At 44.3% G+C, this 27,713-nt stretch overlaps 1 protein-coding gene across 3 annotated transcripts in view; it reads right to left on the bottom strand.

The window, feature by feature from the left end:
* Positions 1 to 27,713, bottom strand: part of GLRB (glycine receptor beta) — a 1,402,573-nt gene that overhangs the window by 676,327 nt on the left and 698,533 nt on the right. For all 3 annotated transcript variants that reach the window (XM_044079822.1, XM_044079823.1, XM_044079821.1), the window contains exon 7: positions 20,030 to 20,170. In XM_044079822.1, coding sequence (XP_043935757.1) covers positions 20,030 to 20,170 — 141 coding nt within the window. The remainder of the gene's footprint in view (positions 1 to 20,029; positions 20,171 to 27,713) is intronic.

Here is a 27,713-nt window from a genome sequence, read left to right as displayed (position 1 = left end):
CGTGGAGCTGAATTAATTGATTCCAAGGAAGGGGACCTTTGCCTCTTGTGGCTCCGAGACGGCTCCGAAGATCCTGATGGAGCCGACGGGGAGATAGCCTTATTGGTACCGGCTGGTACCGAAGTAGAAGGCGTAATCTGAACCAAGGCCAGCTCCGAACGGAGCCGACGGCTTGGAAGATTTAGGGGATTTCACAGGCTGAGTCTTAGCCGGTGAATCCTGGGCCTTTAAAAGACCCCTAAGAATAAGCTTATTTTATGCTCCTACAGAACTCTTGGGCTAAATGCATGGCAGATAGAACAAGAGTCCTGCAGGTGCACGGCACCTAAACAGTAGATGCAAGAAGTGTGCCCATCTGTCAGAGACATTTTCTGACAACATGAGTCACACTTCTTGAATCCAGAAACTTTCTTTTGACATTCTGACAAAAAGAACACTAGAAATACTACAACTAAAACTATCTAGCAAATACAGTCTACACAAAAACACTATACTAGCAGACTAATACTAAGGGTTTTTTTTTTTTTTTTTTTTTTTTTAGGAGCGCCTCTAACTTAAATAGCTAACCTAAGAAGGAAAGGCAGAAGGAAAGCCTCTAACCTAAATGGCTAACCTGACAAGAAGAGGATAAGGGGGGAGGGGGAGAACTCTCTAAGTTAAACGAGTTCTACAAGGAAGGGGAGGAAAGCTACAATAAAACACTAGCTAACAGAAAAACAAGACTAAAAATTAACAATAAACCAGAAAAAATGACTATTTCTAATGGTAAGAAAGTTGTATAAAAAAGGTATACGAGCCTGAGCCAGAAAAACAACACCGTGTAGCTGAAGTGACAAACGAGATCTGGTAGCTATCGCTAGGCATCATGGGATAAGGGGTAGCCTCGATCCAGTAAACAGCTCTCGAGCTATATAAGATGGCCGATTCGGAGCCGAGGATCGGCTCTGATCCCAACCAGCAAGAACGTAGGCGAGATAGACAACTTAACATCTAGATTTACCCACAAAAAAAGCTACACTTAGCTTGAGAGAAGGCTTGGCACATCTGACGAGGAACTCGGCAAACGAGATCTGAAGAGACTATGAGAGAGGCATTGTGGGTAGGTCTTAGCTGAGAGTTTTTGGCTGGCATGAGCTTGGTAGCAGCAGTGTCGGTTCTGAGGACAGAACCAAAGTCCTATCAGTAAGGAATGAATGAAGATTTACAACATCAGATGTTTTGCTTTTATCTTATTAGAGTGTATAGCACTGCAGCTAAGCCATACTGAATTGGAGTTCTGTATTATCTATATGTACTGATTCAATTCTGCATTCTGGAAGCACTGTTATCTCGTTTCTTTACTGGAATGAACCATGTACACTGCTTTTATACTGCAATCTACTGCTTAGAGCTATGTGAAGTGACAGATGTGTAACTGTTTTTATATCCCACACTTTGTGTATCAGTATTCAAGTCACTAACCAAACCTAAAGTTTTACCAGTGAAGACATTGACTCTGATTATAGTCCTTATTAAACAGATTTCATGATAAAGGGGATCAGACATGGGAACTTATGCATACGAGAAAAAAAAAGAAAGAAAATGGCACATATAGTATGCACTGTTTTCGGTGTTGAAAAGTGAGAGAAATAAAAAGAAGTTATATACTCACCATAACGTTCTATGTGAGTTGTTCCATCTTGCCTTCATTCTTCACTGATGGGTTCGGAGCCGACTAGCAAGCTCAAAGTTTTCCAGTAGCTCGAGACCTAGCCCCTTATCCTACAATGCAGTGCTGCAATTACCTCAGATCTTGTTTGCTGTGTACCATATAGTGATACTATAATTATTCTGCCTAGGAATGAAGACACATTGAGAAACCAGGATGAAGACAGCCTCCAGGTCAACTGCCAGCCAGGAGGGGGAAGGAGTAAGGGACCTGAGAATGAAGGCGAGATGGAACAACTCACATGGAATGTTACGGTGAGTACATAACTTCTTTATGTGAAGTTGTTCAATCTCGCCATTCATTCTTCACTGATGGGTAGTGTCCCTAGCACCCTAACTCTGGGTGGCTCACGGAAGTACACTCTTCAGAACCGTAGAACCAAATGAAGCCCTGTCCCTGGAGGCCTTATCCACGTTGTAATGAGTTATAAAAGTGTGAGGTTTAGACCATGTGGCTGCAGCACAGATGTTGTCTAGAGGTAATTTGTCTTGAAAGGCTGAAGAGGTAGAAACTGCTCTGGTTGAATGAGCCTTCACCTTACTAGACAAGGGCATGTTATGACAAGAATACGTATAAGTGATAGAATCCGACAGCCACTTAGACAGAGTTGTTTTGGCAACTGGTTTACCTTTCCTGGCCTCAGAAAAAGACACAAAAAGCTGATCTGATTTCCTAATCTCTTTTGTTCTGTCTAGATAAAATCTAAGTTGTCTGTGAACATCAAGTTTGTGCAACATATATTCCAATTTGTTGGTGTGATTAGGGAAGAAAACAGGCAACTCAATGACTTGATTGACGTTAATCTCTGAACATACTATAGACAAAAAGGATGGGTTTGTCCTGAGAGATACTCTTGTCAGCATGAAAGACCATATAAGGAGGCTTGATGGATAGGGCTTGGAGCTCTGACACTCTGTGGCTGAAGTGATGGCTACTAGGAAGATAGTTTTCCACGATAGAAATCTTAGCTCACAAGATGATGTAGGCTCAAAGGGAGAAAGAATAATGCGAGATAACATAAAATTCAAACTCCAGGGAGAATAAGGAGTCCTCACTGGAGGCCTCATGTCAAAGGAACCTTTTAGAAAAGCTTTAGACAATTGGTGAGCCATAATATTCAATCCATCAATCCCTAGATGGAAATTAGATGTAGCAACTAGTTATACCCGCACCGTGGCAGCCGCTGCTCCTTTGTTGAAAATTTCTGTCACGAATTATAAAATAAAAGACAATGGTGCTTGGTAAGAGTTAATATTATGGTAGGAAGCCCAAATGGAAAATCTCTTCCACTTACTACGACACAACTTTCTAGTGGAAGGCTTATGGGAAGCCAACAAAATTTGACTAGTGTCATGGGAAAGATTATAAAGCCTGGCTATGCGAGGAATTGGAGCAACCAAGCGATTAGCTTCAGTGTCTGCAATGAAGGATGGAGTTCCCCCTAACGGATGTGTCAATAAGTCCGGAACTGGGTCCAGGATCCATGGGTCTTCCAGAATGTGATGCTAAAGAAACGGAAACCAAATCTGCCGAGGCCAATGAGGGGCTATAAGGATGACTGTCCGTCCCAGCGACTTTGCTTTCTGTAAAAATCTGGGTATCAGAGGAATTGGGGGAAATGCATAGGGGAGACCCGGGGGGCAATCGTGGACAAGAGCATCCCTCGGGGACTGACCTGGGAGGGGAATCAGGGCAAAATAGCTTCTGCATTTGTTGTTGATATGACTGGAAAACAGGTCACAGGAAGGCTGGCCCCATTTGTGGAAAACCCTGTCTGCAATCTCTTGTTTGAGGGACCATTCGTGGGGCAATAAAAATTGCCCTGCTCAGTTTGTCTGCTATGACATTGGATTTGCCCGGGATTTGCATTGCTAACAGAAAGCACTGGGATGACACTGCCCACTGCTACCCTGAGGGCTTCTCGGCAAAGGGGGTAAGACTTGGTCCCGCCTTGCTTGTTCAGGTACCAGACTACTGACATGTTGTCTGTCTGTATTGCAATTGTCCCTAGAGGAAGAGATTCCTGAAAGTATTGCAATGCTAGAAGTACTGCTCTCGTTTCCAGGACACTGATATGCAGATGTGATTCTTGATCTGTCCATGTGCCTTGGGCAGTCTTTCCCTGAAAATGCCCCCCCCCCCCACCTTATCAGGGGAAGCGTCCGTGGTCACAGTGGCAACTGGAGGGGGTAGCATGAAGGGACGTCCTATTGTGACATGAAGAGACGTCAACCACCACTGAAGATCCTTCTTGCAAGAATTCGTTATCAGGATTGTGTGGTTCACTGGAAGTTCTTGGTAAGACCATTGCGTGAATGGGAGCCATTGAAGAATCCTCATATGCATCCTTGCTAATGGGATTGCCAATATTGCTGCTGCCATCAATCCTAGTACTTTCAATACCTCTGCAGCTGGCGCTCTGTTCTTTGATACCAAGGACATGATGTGTTGGCGAAGAATACCAACCGTTTCTGGTGGAAGATGAAGAGTGGTGGTTGGCGTGTCTAATTCTGTCCCTATAAATACGCTGCGATGGCAATAAGGCAGACTTTTCGAAGTTGACTGTAATGCCTAGCCGATTGCAGAGTGTCCTAGTAGCCACTCTCCCTTGAAGAAGTTGATGCCTGGTGGTGGAGGTAAGGAGCCAATCATCCAAGTATAGAAACACCTGGAATCCTAGACGCCTCAGGTGAGCCGTGACTACTGCCATGCACTTAGTTAACACTCTGGGGGCTGTAGTGAGACCAAAGGGCAGAGCTCGGAATTGATAATGACTGGCTCCCAGCCGGAAACGCCCTGGATGGTCTGGCCATCTTTATGTGGTAGTACGCATCCTTGAGATCGATTGAGCACATCCAATTGTCTTTCCCTAAAAAAGGAAGTATGGACAGTAGCATGACCATTCGGAACTTCTCTTTCCTCACAAATTGGTGGAGTCTGCTGAGATCCAAAATGGGTCTCCAGTCCCCTGTTTTCTTTGGAACCAAAAAGAATCTTGAGTAAGTTCTGAATCCTGTTTGGTCTGCCGGGACTGGCTGGATGACTCTTTTTTTCTAGCAACTGGCGTACCTCTATTGTTGCTTGTTCCTTGTGACTGGGTGGAACGTCCAGAATTTTTTTGACGGGATGGGTCTGGGTGGACAACGGTATGAAATAGCCTCTGGAAATGATACTTTGTATCCAATTGTCGTCTGTTATATCTAGCCAGGCTTCTGGGTACAATGACAAAAGACCCCCGACCGCCCCCAAAGTAGGACAGCCGGGCCTCCCTTCAGGAGCTCTGCCGCGAGGGAGGCGTCTTCCAATGTAACCCCCTCCTCTGCCTCTAGAGGGAGGCTCCCCACGTGTGTCTTGAAAGGCTCCTTGGGCTTTCCAGAACCACATCTTTCCTCCCCTCTGACCTTTAGGATAGGGTCGAGTGGGGGTGGAATAACAGACTCCAATGGCAGACAGAGTCTTTCCTTCTGGTCAAAGTCTCCTTCACCTTTGGCCCAAACAAGGATGAGCCGTCAAACGGGGTATTCGTAAAGGAAGACTTGAAGGGTTTGGTGAAGGAACAGAGTTGCATCCTGGCATGCCTACGAAGAGCAATTCCTGTACGTGCAGCTCTACTCGAACCATCAGCTGCGTAAGATACGAGACGCATGGACGAGTTAACTATTGAATTAAGGATAGCAAGCTGGGTAGCAACTTTGTCGGATGCACTCGTAGCTACAGCACCCTGAAGAGTAGCTCCCAACTCCTTAAGGAGATCTCTCTGCAGTCTGGTAAATGGGTCAAGTAGTTCAGTGATCTGAGTGAGAAAGTCACTGAACTAAACACGAGTTTCCCCATATCTATCCATGATCCTGGATTCTCTGTTTGGAGGATGGATAGACGAGGAAGTCTCAGACATTTTCTTTTTGGTGTCTGCCACCAGCACCATGGCATCAACAGGGACTCCCTTGGTCAGAAAGGACTTATCTATGGGGGCAGAAATATACTTATTAGGCCTCCTAGGGACAGGTTCCATAGATTCTGGAGACTCCCACGCCCTACGACAGACCAGATCCATAAGCTCATCGTAGGGCGGAGACACCCAAGAGGTGGAAGGTTGAGACCCGAACACCTTCAGGAGAACCAACTCGTCCTCAGTAAGGCTCTTGGACTGCCAATCACCCCTCTGCCTAAGAATTTCAAGAATCTCTGCAAAGGAGATGTCCTCAGTGGGGGATCTAGGGTCCCTTCTGATTCATCCAAGTCGGTGTCTGATGTTAGAGACTCCTGTGGAGAGTCCAAATGCCTCCTCTTGCATAATCTCTTTCTTCAGGGGGAGCCTCTGGAGAGGTCTCAGAAGAGCAGGGAGCACCCTGAGGTGCTACCTGAGGCTCTGGGTCTCTACACTTGGGATGACCGGAGGAAACAGAAAGTGACACAGGCACCTTAGGGGAGGAAGAGGCCAGACCTGGAGATGAGGAATTCTTAGGAGACAACACTCGCCTCATGGCTTCGAATATACCACGGCTCCGATGAGAAGGAGTCGATGGATCATGAGGAGCTGCAATCTCCTCCCGCACCGAAGCCGAGCCCGAGGTAGGAGCCAAGCTCACCCGAGCCGAAGCCCCAAGAGGAAGAGTCGGCATCGACAAGTCTGTGTGACTATCCTCCCAGGAACCGACCGGAGAGTGTCAGCTCCTAGATTCCCCGGTCAGCACCGAGGACGTCCAGGCAGATGGAGCCGACGACACTGGAACACGTGTTGGCTCCAAAGGATCCACAATCATCAGGTCGGCCTCCTCCGGCTCCGAAGGTCCGGTATGGCTCGGAGGAGCAGACAATTCAGGAGTAATGGTCTTCGGCTCCGACGGTTGGGTCTGAGCCGACAGCAATTGGTGCCTTTAAGAGCTTCTGAACTAGCCGGTCCATATCCAGATCTGACAGGCTAACCAAAGACCTGGAGGAGTGAATAGATGGCGCCGATTGAAGAAGTGGAGAGGGAGGTTTTTCGGCAACTGGTTTCAAAGCAGTGTCCTGGGTCCGAAAAGAACAGACGGTCGGCTCCGAAGACAGTGGAGCCGAAGTTACAATACTTTCCAACTTTTTCCCCTTTTTTGTCCTGGAGTCTGAGGAAGATTTGGACGATTTGCTGTCCCCATCCTGGTCAGACAACGCCTCTTTGAAAGGGTATTTAATAATACTCCTGTCAACTTCCTCTTCCTTTCTGCAAGCACCCGAGTGGAAAAAGAGTGGCAGATACTACATGACTTCTGCAGGTGCACCTCATCCAAAATGTACACACACTGCACACGGCATCCATAACGGACATCTTTTGTCCGCAGTCTGGGCACTTCTTGAACCCAGACTTAGGATGCTTTTCTCTTTCTTCAGACACAGCAACTAACTTCCTGAAAAAAAAAATCACAAGATCAAAAAACAACACTATTTAACTATATAAAAATAGTTTAACTCAGAAATGAGTAATCTAATAATAATATTCAAACAGCCCAAAAGGGGCAACTCTAATACATCTAAAGGCTATATACAATTCACTACAAACAGCAATGCAAAAAGACAGCACAAAAGCCCAAAAAGGCAACTAGTAACAAGAGTAATCCAAATTTCAAAAAGCCCAAAAAGGGCAACTCTAATCTAACAAGCTGAAAAATAAGGCAGGTAAGAAAAGGCCCAAGGCCAACAGGCCGAAGGCAAGCACTAGAGATTTACTGGGCAAAGGAGTAAAACAGAAACATCTGCTCAACTAGGTATTACTATGTAAATATAATAGTAGAAAGATATAAAAATGCAATGGAAAAACTTGCTGAAAGTTGAAAATTCCCACAATAGTCTCGAGCAACGCTGGAAACCAAGAGATCCGTGCCGCGGCAATCTAGATCTGAGGTAATTCCAGCAGTGCATTGTGGGATAAGAGGCTAGGTCTCGAGCTACTGGAAAACTTTGAGCTTGCTAGTCGGCCGTGTCGGAGCCAAGGATCGGCTCCGGACCCATCAGTGAAGAATGAACAACTTCACATAGGATGTTAATATTTAAAATGGCTTATTTGTTGGATTCAACTTAAAGCTTGTAGTCATTTGATAACATCACAGCAGGCACACTACATATACAAAGCCATGCAGGGGCATCTTTAGTCTAAAGTTATATCGACAAAAGGTCCTTTTCCCTGATTAATATTTGGTACAAGGTAAAATAATATGAAAAACCTGCGAGTTACACTGGCACTACAGTGATAAAATCCATCAACAATAGAAGGTCCATGACTGCATCAGATAAAGGTTATTATGAATGCCTTACATCCTTACTTTAGTATTCAGGCTGGCCTTAAACATGGTCAAACTTAGCAAATGACTAGGGTACTGTTTTGAGAGGGGGAACTGCTTTTGTCCTAGAATTTGTTAGTGCATCTTACAGTCCATATATTTATTTATTTTCATTTTTTTTCTGTGGTTCAAGGTGCATGCTATCCCACTCAAGCATATCAAGTAAAAGCATAATGGAAAGTGTTTAATACCCCTCCTTGGTCCCACACCCACTTAAGTTGTGTTCTCATATAGCAATTTATAATTCAGCCAGAACCACCTGCAGCACAAACTTAGCAATAGACTGCAGCACACTGGTGACTGCGACCTACTGAATGCCAAATAATGATCTCTGCAGTGTAAATTTGTATAAGAATCTTCTCAGTAATAACTGTCTCCCTTTTTCTTTTCCACCATAAAGGTGGAAAGAAATGACGTTTTATTGGCATTTTTTAACAGATGAATTGAGTTCTTGCTGGCAGTGAAGCACATCATAGCAAATTTAATGCTAGATATGTGCTGATTATTTACTAGCAAAAGCATAACAGTGTAAGAAACTTCTCTGTGTGGAAGATTTTCAATCCATATATATCTAGTTAATCACTGTATATTAATCAGATCAAACAATGGTAGTAGAAGTAGGGAACTTAAACTCGTCTTAAGTAAAAAAATAATAAAAATATATAATTAAAATATTGTACAGAATTACTAAGTATTTGAAAGTAATTCAAGCAGGGTAGGCAGTCTGTTTCCAGTCGAAAATCCTTTGTTAAGTATACAGACTCCAGTCGAAAATCCTTTATTAAATACACAGACTCCAAGATTACTTGATTACTTACTAGGACTGATCACTAATATCATTATGGTAAATCAGCATGATTGTAATTGATAAGCCTTCAAAACTGACTCTTAGTTGCCTCAGCACCAAAACTAACATTCGCAGGATTCAGTTCCTCCCCCTTTTACATAATTCTTTATGTGCCCTTTGGTCTACAGACTTAAGTGAAACTACTCAGAGCTCAAGTAACAGCTAGTTTGTGCACAGACCAAGCATACACAGATGCCCTGTATTATCTACGAGTACCCCCTTCTGCCAAGTCGGGGGATGGTGAGTGGGAATAGAGCAGAGGATGAACCACAGCAATGCATAGCTTATCATTATGTTAAGTACTTTAGTTCTTTATTTGTCATACTCTGATACATCTTCCTACATTGAGAGAACAGGGTCCCTGGCAATTTATCCAGGCGGAAAAGGAAAGAATATCATGGGTCCGGGTCATTATGGCTTCAAATGCCACCAATGAATATGAAATAAAACCCAATTTATCATCATTCACAAAGATGCCCAGTGAAGCACAAATAGCAGCTGTCTAAGTATCATCTATTATGACATACAAAAGTAAGTAAAGAAGTGGATACTGCTCTACTAGAATGTGCCTTTAGTTCGCCAAATAAATGTATACCCTTTTTATAACAATTAAATACAATTTGAAAGCTACCTTGATGGCTGGCTTTGCAAACCTTTGTACACAGTTTATAAGCTGCAAGAAAAAATGTTAAATCTTTTCTAAACCCTTTAGATCGGTGAAGGTAAAATCGTAATTGTATGTACACATCTAGGCAATTCAGAAGACATTTGCTGTGGTTATAGAGTAATTTGGAAAGAACATTGGAGGACAAAAGGAAGGATTGGTATACAGCACTACTCTATCCCTGTTCAACAGAAGGTGAGGGGGATTCATGCACTGTACTTGAAGTTCAGAGGTGTGCCTGACAGAATTAACTGTCACAAGAAAAATTGGTTTCCAGGAATAAAATCTGAGTTCTGCCTCTGAAGCAGGTTCAGCCAGAGACTGAGTCAACTGGTACACTACAAACTGAGATCTCAAGGTGAGGCAGGCTGACAAGGTGGAGGTCTGAGGAGGAAATTCTCTTCAAGAATGTTGCATACATTTTCAGTAAACCTAAGAGTTCTCATCTTCTACACATAAAGTGGATATTGCTACCAAGGAACTTTAAAAGAGGAAAAGCTTTGCCCAGTTTCAAATATGTTCACTAGGTTGTGTAGCACTAAAAGGATCAAATAAGAAAAAGGATCTACAACTTTCTACAATGCTCATAGAGCAAACTGCATCATTTATCTTTGTACACTTCCTTGCTACTGGGCTACTGGATATAACACAGAATACAGATCACTGTCTCTAGATAAAGTTCCCTAGCCATCACAGGGAGCAGAGATGCTATGTGGTGAAACATAGGGCCTGAAGGTCCAGGTGAGGTATGTTGGCTTGGTAAGCTAGAAGGTTTTTGGAAGGTCCCTTAAGAGTCTCTTTCAATAGGTGATGACACAGCAGGGGAAACATCTGTTAAGGACAAAATGAGGCCATGAGAACTAACTTGGCTTTTTACAGTTTGGATTTTCTCATTAACTTTGGAGTCATGGGGATCAGAGGAAAGGCACATAGAAAACACGGTGACCACGCCTGAACTACTAGACCCCTGACCTGCTGACCAAGAAGAGGGATCAGGATAAAGAAAATGCTGCATTGTGCACTGGTTGAGGTGATGACAGCAAGGTGTCTTTACTCTGCAGAATAGAAAACTCATCAACCAGCTAAGGAGTCACTTGTGAGGCAGCAGCAGACTTCTGCTGAGATAGTCTTCTAAAGAGTTGTATTCTCAGGTACACACAGGGTTGTCAGAAAGTGTCTGGAAGAAACTACCCACTCCCAAAGCCTCACAGATTCTCAACAGAGGGGACAGGAATGTGCCCCACCTAAACCCTTCAAACAAAAAAGTATGACATTTGGAACCTCAAAAAAGCTGAAAGAAAAAACTACTAAAAATCTCAACATTGCAGATCTCAATGGTTACCCAGGAGCAACAACCACATCCTTTAAATACTTAGGTTTATGGCTAGACCAGTCACTTAACTTCCAATGCCACACTGGAAACACTATGAAAAATACCTGTTCTCTTTTATTCTTGTCCTGGAAAATATCTCCCGTTCTCTCCAGATCAGCTAGAGCTGCAATAGGGAAAGGAGTCCTCCTTGTCCAATGTGAATATGGGATTCCCATCATAGCTACAGCCTCTAAAAAAGCACTCATCCACTCTACAGTCCACTGAAAATAAAATGTGCCAATTCATTTCCAATTCTCCCCCATTGCATCACAGGCAGTCAAATGCCTACCAGTCTCCTACTGAGTTGAGCTTTTCCTAGGGTCTATTCAAAAGGTGTCTTCCCATCTCTTGCAGGCAAACTCCATAATAAAATCATCCCCTACAACTTCTACAACCTCTCCCAATTAACTTCCTCATCCCAGACACCCCAAATCAAACTGCACTATACCAATAATTCCTTCTCCATTCTACCACCCAAACTTTGGCATTCACTCCCCCTCACCTAAATGAATTCTCCTCTTTCCCCATGTTCAGAGCTCAAATCAAAAGATACCTACATCAAAAATCTGACTGCAAGTGGTTTTAAACTGGACACATAACCTAACTCCCGCCTGACCTGAATCAGTCCTACTTTGACCCTCTGTTCTCACCTTCTGTCTCCATAGGTTCGTAAGTTCACAGGTAAGTACTAAACTAGCTGCCCTTGGGGGTCATTTTAAGCCTAGCCAGTTTCCCTTTTTGTGCTCAAAATAACCTAATTGATGTTGCAGAAGAGGTTTAGATCCCTAGACTAAGCATTTCTGATGCCATTTGACTAGGTGAAGTGCAGTAAATCCATCAGTAATGGGTTGGAGGGTGCCTTGTATGCCAGGCACAGTTGTCCCATAGCAGGCTGTAGGATACATTGTATAATGACAGGACTTTAAGTTGGTCCACGTAAGACATGTTGTTTAGGCCTTGTATCCTTTTAGTAAGGTACCTCTGTGGGTGTTCCAGCTGTTGCATGTCAAAAGAGGAATCATATTCAATTACTGGCCTAATGAGGGCTGTCTCATAATTACTACTAAAATTAATTCACATTTGTTTTTCTACTCTGTTAATAATATTTAGACATTGTATCAATTGTCTTTGGGATTATCTATCTTTAAAGATTATTCTTTTTATGATTTTTTTTCACCTGGGCTGTGCTTGCAAGTAGCCTACTGTGGTCAGTGTACTAATCTGGTAAACAAAGTAAATGTATTATTATTTATTTATTGGCATTTGTCTACCGGGGTATTTACCAAGGTTTATGAGCAGCCACCAGGATATTTTTGACAGGTGAAGATAAACCGGGAGTCCTGACAATCAGGGGAACTGGAACAGCCAGGCGGTAAGCTTCAGACTGCCAGATCTGGATAGGAAATCCCTGAAGGATGAGAAATGAGATCCGGAACTGGATCCAACAGCCATGGTGGACCCACCAGATGAGATCACAGAGAGGGAAACCAGACTTGGCTTAGCCAGAATGGGGCAATGAGAATTACTAGGCTCCCCAGCCTGTGAGCTTTCTGTAGGAATTTCGTAATTAAAGGAAGAGGAGGATAGGCATACAGAAGATCAGGGGGCCAAGCATGAAACAAAGCATCTCTGGGGGCTTCCCCCAGAGGAGGAATTCAGAGCAAAAAACTCACTGCACTTCGTGTTGGAAGGATAGGCGAAAAGATCACAGCAAGGCTGACCTCACTTGAAGATCTGTTTTGCTACTGAAGGATTTAGAGACCACTCATAAGGCATTAGAATAGACCTGCTGAGCCTGTCTGCTAGAACATTGGACCTCCCCGGAATGTGCGCTGCCACCAGAAAATGTCTCTTGGAGATCGCCCACTGCCACACTCTCATGGCCTTGTGACATAGGGGATAAGACCTGGTTCCCTCTTGTTTGTTGATGTACCAGACCATAGATATGTTGTCCGTCTGGATAGCAACTGCTCCTGGGGGAAGATGGGTATGGAGAGCCTGCAACGCTAGAAGCACCGTTCTCATCTCCAGGACGTTGATATGCAATTTGGTCTCGTAAGGGGACCACGTGCCTTGGACTGTCCTTTCTGGGCAGTGCCCAATCCCCCCCACCCCCAGCAGCAGAGAAGCATCCATGGTCACTGTAGCCAAGGGAAATGAGGGGAGAAAGGGACAACCCCGTGGAAGGCCCGGAGAATGTAACCACCACAGCAGAGCGTTAATGCACACCCAACAGACTCGGACAGGGTGAGACAATAGAAGGTCTAACATGGACCATTTGACTGCAAGAGTCCACTGAAGAACCTACATGTGAAAGCGCGACAAAGGCAAGCGATTGATCATGGCCACCATGGACCCCAGCGCCCTTAATATTATTTCCACTGTCGGTGGTTGGGCTTGAAGGATGCCCAGGACATGAAGTTTCAGTGACTGTATCCTCCCCAAGGTAAGAAAGACCTTGGTTTAATTGTGTCCAACTGAGCCCCTATGAAATCTAACACCTGAACCAGGGCCAGCAAAGACTTGCTGAGACTGATGGTGATGCCCAACTGCTGGGCTAGGAGAAGAAAGTAATCCCTCGCTAGACAGAGCTGATGCTTGGAAGGGACAGCGAGGAGCCAATCGTCTAGGTAAGGGAAAACCTGTATGCCCTGGAGTCTCAGGTGAGCTGCTTCTACTGCCATCACTTTGGTGAACACCCTGTGGACTGTGATAAGACCAAAGGGGAGAGCTCAAAATTGGTAATGACTGGCTCCCAGCTGGAAGCAGAGGAACCTCTGAGAGTGCCTGTCCATTCTGATGTGGTAGTACGCATCCTGGAGGTCAATTGAGCACATCCAATCATTCTCCTGCAGAAAGGGCAGGACAGACTGAAGGGTGACCATCCCGAATTTTATCTTGGCCACTGACAGGTTCAAGGTGGATAGAACCAGAATTGGTATTAGGTTCCCCCAACGTTTTTGGCACTAAAAAGAACCTGGAATAAATGCCTAATCTGGACTGGTCTTAGGGTATGTGTTAGATGAACCATTTTTCTAGCAGCTTTGTAATTTCCAGTGCTGCATCCTCCTTGTGTGTGGGTGGAATGTCCGGGAGGTGTCTGGGTGGTAGAGCTGATTTTAGAAAGGGGATTGAATAACCTCTGGATATAATTTGCAACACCCAACGATCTTCTGTGATGGACTCCCAAGCCGTTAGATGAGCGAAAGGCAACCCTCAACTGCCTCCAGAGACAAGCAGTCGGCCAACCCTTCAGGGCTGCTGCATGGGTCTGTCCGAGAAAGGTTCTCGAGGCCCTTGATTTCTTGCACCCCCTCTGCCTCTAGGGTGGCGTCTTTCAAATCCCTCTCTGCCCCTGGGTGAAGGCGAGTTCTCAGTGTTCTGGGAAAAACTCTGAGATTTCCAGAACCTCATCTTCTTGGTCCCTTGCTGATTCCTAGAGAAGGACCACAGAGGGGCCGAAAAGCGGATCCTGACGGCAGACAGAATCTTGTCACTCTGAAGAAGGGTGTCATGTACAGTCTTCCCAAAAAGGGAGGAACGGTTGTACAGGGCATTTGTAAAGGACACCTTAAAGGGTTCCGAAAACGCACAACCTGAGCCAGGCTTGACGCCTAATGGCAACACCAGGACTGGCAGCTCTAGTGGTGCCTTCCATGGCATGGGAGAGGAGATGCATAGAGGTGTTAGTAACAGATGTCAGGGTGGCCATTCAGGAGGAAAACACTTTCTTGTCCTGTGCCGACATGGACCCCGGTGTAGACTGTGCGACCTCCTTGACCAGGTCTCGCTGCAGCCTAATCACATGTGCCAGGTAGTTCAGCGCCTGGACAGAAAAGATCACTGAAGCATACATCCGCTTCCCAAAATGATTCATTATCCTGGACTCTCGGTCTGGAGGGTGGACTGTAGAGTTCTCCTGAGTGAGCGCCTTCTTAGTGGCAGCTGCCCCACCATGGCATCAACTGGGGGTACTTTATGCCAATGGGTCCTGCCAAAAGGGGGGCTCAAAACTTTGTCAGGGCATTTGGGAATGGCCTCCACCATGTCTGTTTCCTTCCATGCCCGAGATGTAATTAGATCCACCATAGATCCATGGGAGGGGACACTCAGGAAGTAGAGGGTCCTGAGCCAAAAGCTTCGAGGAACACTGCTTCATCTGGGTTAGGTTTCTGGACAGACCACCTCCCACGCTGGAGTAGGATTTCCATGATGTCTCCGAAGGAGACCTCCTCGGGGAGTGATCGGGGGGAACCTTGCCCTTCCTCCAAATCAGTGTCTTCAATGAGTGACTCCGGTGGGGAATCCAATTGCCTCCTTTTGCATGTGTATTTGTGAGGAGCTTCCTCGGTAGGGGATTCTGGGGAGAGTTCGCCAATGGCTTGCTGGCCCAAGAGGGGGCACCCTGGGGCATAGAGGCAGCAGGATGGTCCGACCTGCACCAGAAACAGAGGGAGCCAAGAAGGACTCTGAAGACAAGATGGTCAATGGAATCGAGAGGACCTTCTCCACCACATCAAAAGCCGAAGGGGAACAGACCTCCTGAGAAGGGGCGATGGTCGGAGCCGTATCCCTCTGACCTGACGGGGGAGTCAGAGCAGAGCCTATAGGGGTCAAGATGCCTAGGGGAAGGCTCTGCTTAGAAAGGTTCGGAGCCGACACCACTCCCTTGGATCTGGCTCCAAAGCTATGGCTACGAGTGCAGAATGGATCCGAGCAAGTCAGATCCAACGTGCTCAAGGCCATAGCCGGTGTTGAGGTACAAGGTACCATCCCAGCGGACCCCTCGACACTGAGTGTCCTCAGATCCAAGGGCTCTGAAACCGGGGGCCGGTTCAGAGAAGGAGATATTGGGATGAACACAGACTGCAAGCCCTCGGCTCCAGGGGAAGAGGGGGCAGGCAAGACTCCCAACTGGATCTGGGTGCAAATAAACCTCCGCATCATCCTGTCTATCTCCACTTCGGAAAAACTGCGGGTGGAACAAGATAAGGAGGCCACCGACACCGACCTGGAGTGGCAATGAGGAGAAGCCTGCACCGGCAACTGGGTCCGAAGTTCCTCCGGCTCCAGGGAAAATTGAGGGGAATGGAGCCAGGGGGACACAGACATTGGGGCTGACCTAACTTTGGGAGGAGGGCCCGCCAGACCTGAGCGATCTGGGGATCGCTTCTTAGGCCTATCTCTGTGCTTAGAAGGCTTATCTCCATCCCCGGGCCTCTTAGCGAGAGGTTGAGTCCCAGAGGCCGGGGCGGAGACAGCAAGACAGACCGAGGCAGAAGGGGCCTGTGCCTCGGTGGAAGGAGACAGAAGAAGCCCTTTTAAGATTAACTTATTTCTCCTGTCCATCAGTGCCTGGGGATTAAACCCAGCACAGATGGAACAGGAGATTTCTAGGTGGGCTGCCCGCAAGCATACCATGCACAGAGCATGGCAATCGGCTGGGGAGAGCTTATGGCCACACTCCGTGCACTTTTGAAACCCAGGCTTTGGGGCCTCAGACATAGCAAAACAACTGAGAAACCTAACAAAAAAAAAAAAAAAAAAAATGCATACACATACAGGCACACACACACTCAAAGAAAAAGGGAAAGGGAGGGCCCTTTTTTTTTATAACCGACAGGGAGGTAAGAAATGGAAAAGGTAAACTTTTAGCAGAGAAAGGTTAGCAAAAAGAGGAAATAATATAACTCTTACCTAAACAGAAACTCAGAACAGCAGATCGCGATGCAAGCATGAAGTGCGTCAAACGAGATCTGAAGGAAGGAAGGAGATATGGTCATTATGGGTAGGGAAGGAGCTTGGATCAAGATGCTGGGTATGTGGCCACTGGATCCGTGCCAGATCTGGGACCCCACAGGCTGAAGACCAAATGAAGACAACAACTTTAGATCTTAATTTACAAAATGAGACAAAAAATAAGTAAAAGAAGGTTGACATTATACAAAATTCTGCCAAAACAGCAATTAGGTTATTTTGAGATATATTTGTAGGATGATGCTAATTTGAAATTAATCAGTTATAAAGAAGTGCGTATGGTAAACTTAGTAACAAGTTTATTTTGTGGAAAGTACATGGAAACATGATAAATGAAAATACAATATGTTCAGGAAATGGAGGAACTCAGGATTTAAAGGGAGGGGGCTTGGTGCAGGAGCAGCTCCAGGATGAATATTATATGTAAAGTTAAATTTTTTTATATGACTTAATACTTGAAAATGTTATTACAACTGACATGTATAATTATACATATGTACCTAATCTTACAGTTTCTTTGATGTATGGTTTACCTAAACTTTATAAAAGTATGATTAGACAGTGGTTAACAGCAGCTATATTGAAATATTTAGAAAATCAGCTAAAACCTTTTTTTTTATTTTTGTAAAAGTTTTATAAAGGATACCAATGACGTCTTACAATGTTTATACTGTCTGTCCCAAAGTAATACACTACATGGTTTGATCTTAATAACCTTGGATATTAAATCTTTACTTACTGTTATACTGAATGATTATGGTATTCAGGCAATTAGAGACTATCTTTGTAGATACAGTAATTTTTCAGCAAGGAATACAGAAACTATTTTTCTCATGTTATATGTTGTTCTGAATAATAACATTTTCTATTTAATGATGAATAATTCCATCAAAACTAGTTGTAGTCATGGGTAATCCCGTGGCTAACACATATGCTCACTTAGCTCTTTTGAACTGGGAAGACAGTAGTATATTTAATAGTGATTTATTACTGACTGAATACATAGCTTTTTATAAGCATTTTGTAGATGATATATTCTTTATCTGGACTGGTGATGATTCATCACTGAATAGTTTTGTAGATGGGTTGCAATGGTCCATACAATTTTTTTTCATTTTAAATGATGTATTCCAATGCTGCTACAATTTTTTATGTTACTATATATTTTAATAATGGGAAATTTGACATTAGTATATATGAGAAGAAAGTTCAAACAACTAGATACCCACACTCACTGAGTACGTGCATTAGATACACATACAATAGCATACTGAGAGGCCAGTTCTTGACAGTAAGTAGATTGAATATTTCTGATGAACATTTTTATAATTAAGCTAATAACATGATGGAAGACTTTTCAAGTAGAGGATATAATCAATTACTTAAAGTTAATATGAATTATGTATTATCAGAAAGCAATAATACTGGAAAACCATTTTTCTCATCAGGATTAGAAACTGACAGTATAAATCAGCATTCAAATTTTAATAAATTATGTTATATTATGAAATTTTAAAAGGTAGGCCATCCTATATTAAAAATATTAGAAATAGTAGGTCAATATTGAAATTAAGTTCTTATACAGTTAAAAGTTTTGGTACTCAACCGAGTTTCATTTATAAAAAATAAAAAACTTGAAATAAAAACTATGTTATAAAGACTTTATTTTAAGTTGTCTGAAATTATCGATTAATAAGAATGGAACTATACCATGCCACAGTTGTCAATATTGTGATTTTATTAATGCTGATACCAAGTTTATGCATCCTCTTAGTAACAAAGAATTTATTTTTTACTGCATTGTTGATAAGCTACACTGAACATGCTGTTTGCAGTGGATATAAAAAGTGTACACAACCCTGTTAAAATGCCAGGTTTTTGTGATATAAAAAATGAGACCACAATAAATCATTTCAAAACTTTTCCCACATTTAATGTGACATAACCTGTACAATTCAATTGAAAAACAAACAAATCTGATAGGGGAAAAATATAAAAGAATAAAAAACGTACAATAAGCTGGTTGCATAAGTGTGCACACCCTGAAACTAATACTTTGTAGAAGCACCTTTTGATTTAATTACAAATGATACAGCATAGAGTGGTTAGAATATTGAGAAACAATTAGACAAGATATTATACAACAAATATACAATTGCTTGAACATAAATTCAAAAAGAAGTTTCCACAACCAAACAGGGTCATAAACTAGAAATCATAACTATAAAGGTGGCCTAAACACCTGGTTCACAGTACTATGCACTAAGTGAAACTACACAGTACATCTAGGGATGCTAAAAGTCAGGAACAGGTGAAATTAGTCTGGTTCTGTACAGGAATATATCCAAGTTTTGAATAGGAGATCTTTTAGTGGGGATTTGAAACTATGTTCACTATGGTTCACAAGAAAAAGGTTGAATGCTGGTTCATCGAACAAGGAAAGTCGAACGTTAGTTAGTCAACTTCTACGTTGCCGAATGTTAGGATATCGGGAGTACATATCAGCGAATGCAAGTGTGCATAACTGATACGAACTCGATGTTATGAGTAGATTTGCGGTTCAGTGCAGAATGGGAAATATATCACTTTCCTCACTGTAGAGCGATCTCAGAGTTCGAATATTTAATTTGCAGGGGATGTGGGGGTGCTAAAACATGAATGACAGTGTAGGTGTTTGACTTACTTTTGCACCTACACTGCCATCAAGGTCGATTTCTGACAAATTCCAAATCTATTGAATTCGATCAACACATTCAACATTTTAAACTAATTAGTATGCAGGCAGTATGATGTCATTTTCGAAATACTGAACATTCATTTTTATGAAAGCGATATTTTGATAGTAAACCTCTCTCTATGTATATATATATATATATATATATATATATATATATATATACATATACATATACACACACACACACACACACACACACACACACACATACATGTAAGTACACATATGTTGCATAGACACACTAAACAAAATAAAAAATGTGATTAAGACAGGCTTAAAAACAGCAACTGTGTAAAGTTAGTATCCCAAAGTTGTTTGCTAAAGGAAAACATGAAAAATATCTCTGCCTTTTGACTTGACCAAAACCGTAATGTCAAACTACCTTCAAAGGATTCCCATTTTTCAGCTACATTACCAAGGAAACAGATGGTTTCATGTGGGAATATAAATATGTTTACTGCTAAACACTGTCAACCTAAATTTTACATCCTATACTATTTTTCTTACATTTAGAGCTTAAAAAATTTGTGTAAGTTAACAAAAAATTAAAATAATGAAGTAACTGTTCTAGTCTAACTTTGACTATGCAGGGAAAACTACAGTGAAAATGAATTTACAACTTTGGCTTACCAGTTCCTTTGTAGTACTTAGTGCAGTTCCCGTACTCAATATCTTCCTGTTTAATGTCAAACTGTGGTAATGCAATCTCCTCCATCTGAACAGGATCCCCAGACTGCCATATAAAACGCAGATCATCCGTGGTGTATCCAACTGCAACAAAAGATAAGTAAGACAATTACAGCAATGTCAAGACAGCAACTGTCTATTGGTTACATACATCACTCTCTTCCTAACTACCTTATTTGGTGTTTCATCTGTGCCATCACTACCACAGACACATATTCCTGAATCAGGCAAGGATTAGATATTGAGTTATCACCCTCACTTTTACAAGGAGAAACATACATTAGTGTGGCTCATTACTACAACGAATAAATAATCTTAGTGCTTTACATCAATGCATGCTTGACAATATCTGCTCGTTACGGTATTCCATAATTATACTGCTAGCTGACTCTTCATTTGTCTGTTACTAGTCTAATTTGGGACAAATGAGGACCTCCTTAAGTCAGCCTAATATTGGCTGTAGCATAGCAAGGGTAGGGGCAAATGTGGTCAGCTGCCCCAGATGCAAGGTATTGGGAGTTGATAAATGCTTGACATTTCTGAATGCAGGTATAGAAATGCAGTTCAGTGCTTCAGGGCTTTGTGTGCATGTTAAACTCTAGCATCGACTGCAGCAAGCAGACTGTTAAAAATGTAGCAATCAGCTTCTATAGTTTAAAAGTAGCGCTTCTTTTTCTCTTTAATTGAAGAGCTGAGGGGGCAGATGGAGGTATTGAGTGGAATGGATCTTGGTATAGAGCTCTTGTTTGAGGGACAGGACTTTTTTGCTGTTCAAATGAAGAACTGAGGAGATGGGGCCCCAGATCAGGGCTTGTACTGGGTGCTAGATGAGATGGCTGCAACTCTGAATATTGAAAATACTTGGCATAAACAGAGTAGACATCTCTTAGGCCAGCAGCATGGCATTCCACCTCTCTGAATACTTGAAAGAGATTACAACATGCAAAAGAAAGTAGTCTTTCCTCTGATGGTCTGCAGTAATAAATAACAGTCACTTTTGATAATTTATTATGGACTAGCCACAACTGCAGTGGTGGGGCTGCGGTAGCGTTATCGCCTCACAGTAAGACACTGTCCTGTTCGATTCTCAGCTAGAGCGTCTTCTGTGTGGAGACATGCGTGAATGGGCATATCTTCATTGAAGGTTGTGCGTCAGGGCCGGCAACTCGGCACGTGAAAAATCTACTGCCAATCATTAGCGGACCGGAGTTCTGCTGTGGCGACCCCTAACCGGGAAAAGCCGAAAGAAACAGCATTATGGACTAGCCACAGGCCATCACCTTCACCCACTGCTTTCCTCATTAACTCTTCTTTACTTTAGTTATCCAATTCTGGCAAAACTCTGTACCACCAACTATGAATGATCTAGTCAAGTGTGGAAAGGTACTGGGTACCCTCAGTTAGGAAAAAGGCATAGTAGTTATTTGTTCCACTAAGTCTGCCTACTTCAGTACTTGTGGAGGTTGGAAGATTCAGATGGCAATATACTGACTGAGGATCAGAAGGCTTAATTCTGCAGTACCATTATATAAAAGGAAGCCTGACTCTGGAGTTGTGGTCATCAAAGCAATATTTGCTAAAACTGTTCAAGAAAGAGCAAGTGGTTGTGACTCATATGTCTACATGATAGATGTGCAGTGCAGCCAGCCACTGCATTAGTTGAGTTAGATTTAATGACAGTATTAGTCAATGGAAAGTTTGCTGTTTAAACAGAAAAAAATAATGCAGCTTGAAAAAAATAATGCAGCTTAAAATCCAAATGGAATGTTATATATGACATTCCTACGCCTTATATCCCTACAATGAAGGAAAGAAACAGCTGCTTCAGCTTCCTAAACTCATGCATCCTCTTCAGGTAAAATTTAAGCTGAAAGTATGTGCACACTGTGAATGGCTCTCTCCCATGGATTTTGGTTCAGCAAAGGAAAAAAAAAGATGAATAGACTGGATTTAGACAGTTCTGAAACAGATTTAGAAAGGAAATGTGGGTTCATCTTATGAAATATCCAGTCCTCATGAGGAAGACAAGTTATGGTTCTCTGCATGTGGTTCGACTCGGCCATCTTCTACAGCTCGAGAGCTGTTTACTGGCTCGAGGCTAGCCCTTATCCCATGATGCCAAGCGCTAGCTGCCCAGATCTCATTTGTAATAGCTAACTCCAGACATAGCCAGAAAACCAACCTGTCCAAACAAACAGGTTGAGCATACCTGTCATACTCTCTAAGTCAGTAGAGGAAACAAACCAGAGAACACTCAGCCAGTGAAACCAAAACTCCTCTCGATCCAATAGGACAGGTGGACGGAGGGTGGGATGCAAGAAAGAAGGCGAGATGAAGACAACTAACATGGAACGTTATGGTAGGTACATAACTTCTTTATGTTAAGCTATCTCACCTTCGTTCTTGCTGGTTGGGACAGCATCCCTAGCACCTACAATCCTGGGCGGCTCACTGGAACAGACTCTTCAGAACAGTGGAACCAAAGTCAGCTCTGCTCCTGGAGACCATATCTAGCTTGTAATGAGAAATAAAGGTATGAGGATTTGCCCACGTAGCAGCTGCACAGATAGAATTCATGGGCAACCTAGATTGGAAGGCTACAGAGGTGGCCAAAGACCTAGTAGAATGACCTTTTGGTTTGATAGGCAACTCTTTTTTCTCAATTACCACCTGGATAAAGTCACTTTGGAAACTGAGAGACCTTGTTTGCCTATAGCGTAGGAAAGGAATAGTTGGTCCGACTTCCTTATATCCTTAGTCCTACGCAAGTAAAAACGCAATTGTCTATGAACATCCAATCGGTGTAATTTGTATTCTGCCTTATTGGTGTGGTTAGGGAAAAACACAGGAAGGTCCATAGATTTGTTTAAATTGTTTTCTGAGCAGACTTTCGGAAGGAACGAGGGATTAGTCCTCAGAGCAACCCTGTCCTTATGAAAAACCAAGTATGAAGGACAAACACATAGTGCCTGAAGTCAAGTAATAGCTACCAGAAAAAGTGTTTTCCAAGATAGAAACTTAATGGAGCAGGATGCTGCAGGTTCAAAGGGGGGCATATATAAGGAGGTTAGTACCAAATTAAGGTCCCAAGGAGGAGGGGGATCTCTCACTGGAGGTCTAAGGAGAGTAGTTCCTCTTAAAAAGGCTTTGCAGAGCTTATGAGACATAATGTTTGAATTAGACAACCCAATATGAAAGTTAGAAATGGCCGCCAATTGAATCCTGATTGTAGCAGAAGCGGACCCAGAATGAAAAAGTTGTGCTAGGAACTCCAAAATTTCTTGGACTAGGGCTGAAAAAGGATCTACGTTCCTAGCCTCTGCCCAACAAGAAAAACGTTTCCATTTGCTAGCATAAGTCTTTCTAGTTGTGGACTTGTGATAGGAGACAATAATCTCACGCACGGCCAGGAAATGCTGGGAAGCCTGGCTAAGGTTGGAAGTGGAGCAACCAAGCTGTGAGCTGGAGTGTTTGGCGGGACTGATGCAGCCCGCCTGATAGATGAATCAGTAAGTCTGGAATCGGATCCAGAGTCCAGGGATGATCGAGAAGGTAATGGTGCAGGAATGGAAACCATATCTGTTAAGGCCAGTAGGGGGCAATGAGGATCATTTTGCAACCCAACGATATTGCTTTCTGTATGAGTTTCGGTATCACGGGAAATGGAGGGAAGGCATAAAGAAGTCCCTGATGCCAATCGTGGACTAGAGCATCTCTGGGTGTGTGACCTGGAAGCGGAAGAAGGGAGTAGTTGTTGCTGCATTTGCTGTTGAAGGGGGTGGCAAAAAGATCGCAGCAAGGCTGTCCCCATTTCTCGTGAGGCATGAGAATAGCTCTGCTGAGCCTGTCCACTATGATGTTGGACCTCCCAGTGATGTGCGTCGCAATCAGAAATTGTTGGGAAGAAATCGCCCACTGCCACAGTCTGAGTGCTTCTCGACATAGCGGGTAGGACTTGGTTCCGCCCTGCTTGTTTATGTACCAGACCACTAACATGTTGTCCGTTTGAATTGCAATGGTCCCAGAAGGGAGAGCGTCTTGAAGAGCTTGCAATGCTAGGAGCACGGCTCTCATTTCTAGGACGTTTATATGCAGGTGGTACTCATGAGGCTGCCAAGTGCCTTGGACTGTCCTGCCCTGATAATGCCCCCCCCCACCCTATCAGGGAGGCGTCTGTGATCACCGTGGCAACCGGTGGGGGCTGAATGAAGGGTCTGCCCTGAGTCACTAGTGGGGAGACCATCCACCAGGAAAGGTGCCTTTTGCATGCTTCTGTAATCATGATCATGTGAGACATGGGCAGCTGTTGGAAAGACCACTGTGTGAACAGAAGCCACTGAAGGATCCTCATGTGAAAGCGGGCCAGTGGGATTAGAAGAACTGCCGCTGCCATGGAACCCAGAGTTTGAAGGACGAACCTGACTTGGATCCTTTTGCTCTGCATTAGAATTTGTACTTGCTGGCGAATTGTAGATACCCTTTCTGGTGGTAGCCTTGCGGACATGTTCTTTGTGTCTAAGTCTGCTCCTATATAGGTGATAGATTTACAGGGCAACAAGGCAGATTTTTCAAAGTTTATTGTAATGCCTAGCTGGGAGCAGATTGTGATAGTGTAGTCCTTGGCTTGCAGAAGTTGATGCCTGGTAGTAGAAGTGAGGAGCCAGTTGTCTAGATATGAAAACACCTGGAATCCTCGACGTCTTAGGTGAGCTGTGGCCACTGCCATACATTTGGTGAACACCCTGGGGGCTGTGGTGAGACCAAAGGGCAAAGCTCTGAAATGGTATTGACTGGCTCCCAGCTGGAAGCGAAGGAATCTCCTGGAGCGCCTGTCCATTTTGATGTGGTAGTACACATCCTGAAGATCTATGGAGCACATCCAATTGTCCTGACTCAGAAAGGGTAAAATGGACTGTAGTGTGACTATCCAAAACTTTGTTCTTTGAACAGACTTGTTTAGTCTGCTGAGATCCAGAATCGGTCTCCAGTCCCCTGTCTATTTTGGTACCAAAAAGAACCTTGAGTAAGTTCCGGATCCGTGTTGGTCTGCCGGGACTTCCTGGATGACTCTTTTTTTCTAGCAGTCTTGAAACTTCTATGACTGCTTGGTCCCTCAGATTGGGTGGAACATCTGGAAGGGATTTGCTCGACGGTAAGGGGGGTTGAGAGAAGGGAATTATGTAACCTCCGGATATAACTGACCGTACCCATTTGTCTTGCGTTAAATTTTGCCAGGCTTTTGGGTACAGTGAAAGTCTTCCCCGACTGCCTCCAGAGGCGGGCAGCCGGGCAACCTTTCAGGGATAAAGAAACAAACGGAAAAGCACCAAAAGTCACCAATAAATAGTAAAGTGCTTTGGGCTAGGATGGAGAAGTAAAAACTTATTTCCCAAAGTTTAAACACAGCTTTATTCGCACACTCAAAACTGCAGGGATGCTGAAAGGGCTTCTCAGAGAAGGATTCTCTGTTGCCCTGGTTCTGCGGACCCCCTCTGCCACGACGGCGGAGTCTACTGTTGTTATTTCCACCTCTGCCCCTGGAGGAAAAATCACTACGTGTGTCAGGCGAGGCTCCCTGGGATTTTTGGAACCACATTTTACCACTCTTCTGACCCTTGGGGTATGGTCTGGAAGGAGTGGAAAAATGGACTCCCACTGCAGAGAGTGTCTTGCCTTCTTGCTCACACCTAGTCAAAGTGTCTTTCACCTGTGGTCCAAAAAGAAAGGAACCATCAAAGGGGGTGTTGGTGAATGACGCTCTAAAGGGTTCCGCAAAGTTACACAGCCGCATCCATGCATGTCTCCTAAGGGTCACGCCCGTACCTGCGGCTCTACTCTCACCATCGGCTGCATAAGAAATGAGCCTCATGGAGGAGTTGACTATAGAATTAAGGGTCGCCAGCTGGGAAGCCACTTTAGCTTGAGCCCCCTCAGCTGATGGATCTTGAAGGGTATCTCCGAGCTCTTTAAGGAGATCCCTCTGAAGTCGGGTAAAATAAGTAGTTCAGTGACCTCATAGAAAAGGTTGCTGAAGCAAACATTCGCTTCCCGTATCTGTCCATAGTCGTAGACTCCTTGTTAGGAGGATGGACAGACGAAGAGGTTTCTGCTAACTCTTTTTTGGTGGCTGCTGCTACCACCATGGCATCAACAGGAACACCTTTGGTAAGAAACTGCCTATCATGGGGTGCTGTGATGAACTTGCCAGGTCTCCTCGGAGTTGGTTCCACTGTATTCGGGGCGGACCAAGCCTTTCGAGCCACCACGGACATAAGTGGATCGAAAGGCGGAGAAACCCAGGATGTGGAAGGTCGGGAACCGAAGGCATCCAGGAATACAGACTCATCCTCAGTAGGGGCTAGGGGATTCCAGTTCCCCCTCTGCTTAAGCATTTCGAGGATGTCCGAAAAGGAAACATCTTCATAGGGGGATCTCGGGGACCCTTCCGAATCATCTAAGTCTGTATCCGAAGTGACAGACTCAGGGGAGTCAATGTGCTTCCTCTTGCACTTCTTCTTACGAGGGGGCTCCTCTGAATGTTCAGGGGAGGCCTCGGAAGAAGAGGAAACACCCAATGGGTTGCCTTGGAGCACCGGTTCCCCACGCTTGGGGTCTGGAGGAGGAGCAGAAGTTGGCACAGGCACTACAGGGGACGGAGCCGATGGGGCCGATAGTGGAGCTGACTCAGTGGCCAGCACACTCCTCATGACATCGAAGGCTTCCCTGCCACGATGCAGAGAAGGCTCCAGTTCCGAGGAAATCGGAATCCTTTTCCGCACCGAGGGAGACGGCTCCGAAGCCGATGTAGGAGCTGAGCTCACCTGCGCCGAAGCTCCGAGAGGGAGAACGGGGCCAGACAAGGGTCCGATGCCACTCACCCCCTTGAAGCAGACGGGGGAGCAACGGCGCCCAGATCCCTCGACGGACGGCACCAATGAGGGAATCAGAGCAGACGACGGAACCGAAGGAGATAAAGTTATCGGAGCCGACGGTTCCACTACTCCAACCCCAATGAACTCCGGCTCCAAGCTCAATGGAGTCAGAGGAGGAACATCAATAGAAGTGGACGGAGCCGACACCTGTTGAGGAGGGCTGGACAACATTTTGGCAAGTGCCTGCGACTTTAGCAACCTACTGACCACTCTCTCCACGTCATGATCCGAGAGCCTAGAGAATCGAGAGGAGTGAGAAGATCTGTGACTGCGCTTGCTTTGCAGCAGGGGAGACCGAGGAGCCGAATGTATCGATTCCAGGGAAGTGGACCTCAGCCTCTTGTGGCTCCACAAAGGCTCCGAAGATTCTGATGGAGCCAACGGGAAGATAGTCTTATCGGTTCCAGCCGGAACCGAAGTAGCAGGTAGAGTCTGAACCAAAGACGGCTCCGAAATTGGAGCTGATGATTTGGTAGATTTAGGGGATTTCACAGGCTGAGTCTTGGCCGGTGAATCCTGGGGCTTTAAAAGGCCCCTAAGAATAAGCTTATTCTTACGCTCCTGCAGAACTCTTGGACTAAATGCATAGTAGACAGAACAAGAGTCCTGCAGGTGCACAGCGCCTAAACAATAGATGCAAGAAGTGTGTCTGTCAGAGACATTTTCTGACAGCATGAGTCACACTTCTTGAACCC

Source organism: Protopterus annectens, chromosome 8.part0 (genome assembly GCF_019279795.1).
Source record: "Protopterus annectens isolate FY-2018-M chromosome 8.part0, PAN1.0, whole genome shotgun sequence".
In the NCBI taxonomy this organism is placed as follows: domain Eukaryota; kingdom Metazoa; phylum Chordata; order Ceratodontiformes; family Protopteridae; genus Protopterus; species Protopterus annectens.
This window is presented reverse-complemented; position numbering and strand designations above follow the sequence as displayed.